This window comes from Charadrius vociferus, unplaced genomic scaffold (genome assembly GCF_000708025.1).
Source record: "Charadrius vociferus isolate BGI_N301 unplaced genomic scaffold, ASM70802v2 scaffold613, whole genome shotgun sequence".
Classification (NCBI taxonomy): Eukaryota; Metazoa; Chordata; class Aves; order Charadriiformes; family Charadriidae; genus Charadrius; species Charadrius vociferus.
Genome location: NW_009647757.1, coordinates 366,849 through 368,035, shown reverse-complemented (window position 1 = coordinate 368,035; position 1,187 = coordinate 366,849). Strand labels below are relative to the sequence as shown.

The following is a 1,187-nucleotide window of genomic DNA, read 5'->3' as shown; positions in this document are numbered from 1 at the left end:
GAAGATGCTGATGTTGGAACAGACTGACTGTGCTTAGGGAAGGCTCCGAACAGGCAAGGAAAACGTATTGGTTGGGAATTAACTTTATGGCTTAAAAAGGAAAAGAAATTGGCTAAAACCAGGTGATGGGTACAGTATGCCAAATCCCTCCGAGACCTCTGTAGAGCTATGACTTAACGTCCTGTTTCCAGGGAATGAGGGTGGGCTTAGTTCAGGAATATAGTAGCCAAAACCAACCTCTGACCCCAGCCAAAATGGTTTAGGAGAGCTACTTAGCTGGTTTTAATGGGAGTGGCCGGAGCAGCTGTGCAGTGTTTGTTCTCAATTTTCCATCGGCAGGGAGGTGAACAAGCTAATTTAAAAGATTATTTCCATCTCTAATTTCTCCTGGATTCCGTCCCCATGGTCAAAATAACAGAAAATGTCTTGATTTTTGTTTCTGATGCACATGCAGGTGCAGCAGTATCAGCTATTGCTGTTTTTAAAGTGTTCCTTTTTTACCTCCAGGTGAAAACTGGAAAATGCAGATTTAAAAGACTTGTAAGTGCTGCAAACTCAGCACTTTGAATGTGATTGTGAAGAGGATAACTACATTGTCAAATCGTGAATAAAGCGTATTCATACCAAACTTACTTAAAAAAATAAGCCGGACATCTAAAAGTACGTAGAGCTTATTCTACGGTGTAATGAAGGTCTAATATAATATTGTTTTACCTGTGACAGACTCCTCACCTGACTCCTGTTAGACCGGAAATTATTTGAAAGCTGTGTTCTTTTTACAGTCTAGTGTGAGCAATTTGCTGATAGCCACAAGGCTTGGCCAGAAGAAGCTCCGTGCACGCATCTCCTCTCGTGTAAGTAGCAAACAGCAGCTTGGACAAAAGTGTGCTGAGACGATGGGAGCTGTTGATTCAAACTTTTTTTTTTTTTGCTGTATTTTATTTTCTCTGTCTTCACGTTTCAGGATGTTGTCTGTGGAAACAGTTTATTTTCCATGAGACAGAGCACTCTCTGGTCTGCTTCTATACAAGAATGTATTTTTTACGTTAAAAAAAACCCCAAACAAACCAACAGGTTTTCAGTTGTGTTACGATGATACATGTGACCAAAGCCACAGTGGTGGTTTTCCACAAAGCGGTAGTACTGTTGCAGGTGCAATTGAAGGATCTGGCTTACAAAAGGCTTGT

General features: G+C 40.9%; 1 protein-coding gene across 1 annotated transcript in view; it reads left to right on the top strand.

Annotated features, from left to right (window-relative positions):
- The first annotated feature begins 402 nt into the window (after positions 1-402).
- HMGN2 (high mobility group nucleosomal binding domain 2) overlaps positions 403-1,187 on the top strand; it is a 5,400-nt gene continuing 4,615 nt past the window's right edge. Inside the window, exon 1 of the mRNA XM_009882223.1 lies at positions 403-454. Coding sequence (XP_009880525.1) covers positions 403-454 — 52 coding nt within the window. The remainder of the gene's footprint in view (positions 455-1,187) is intronic.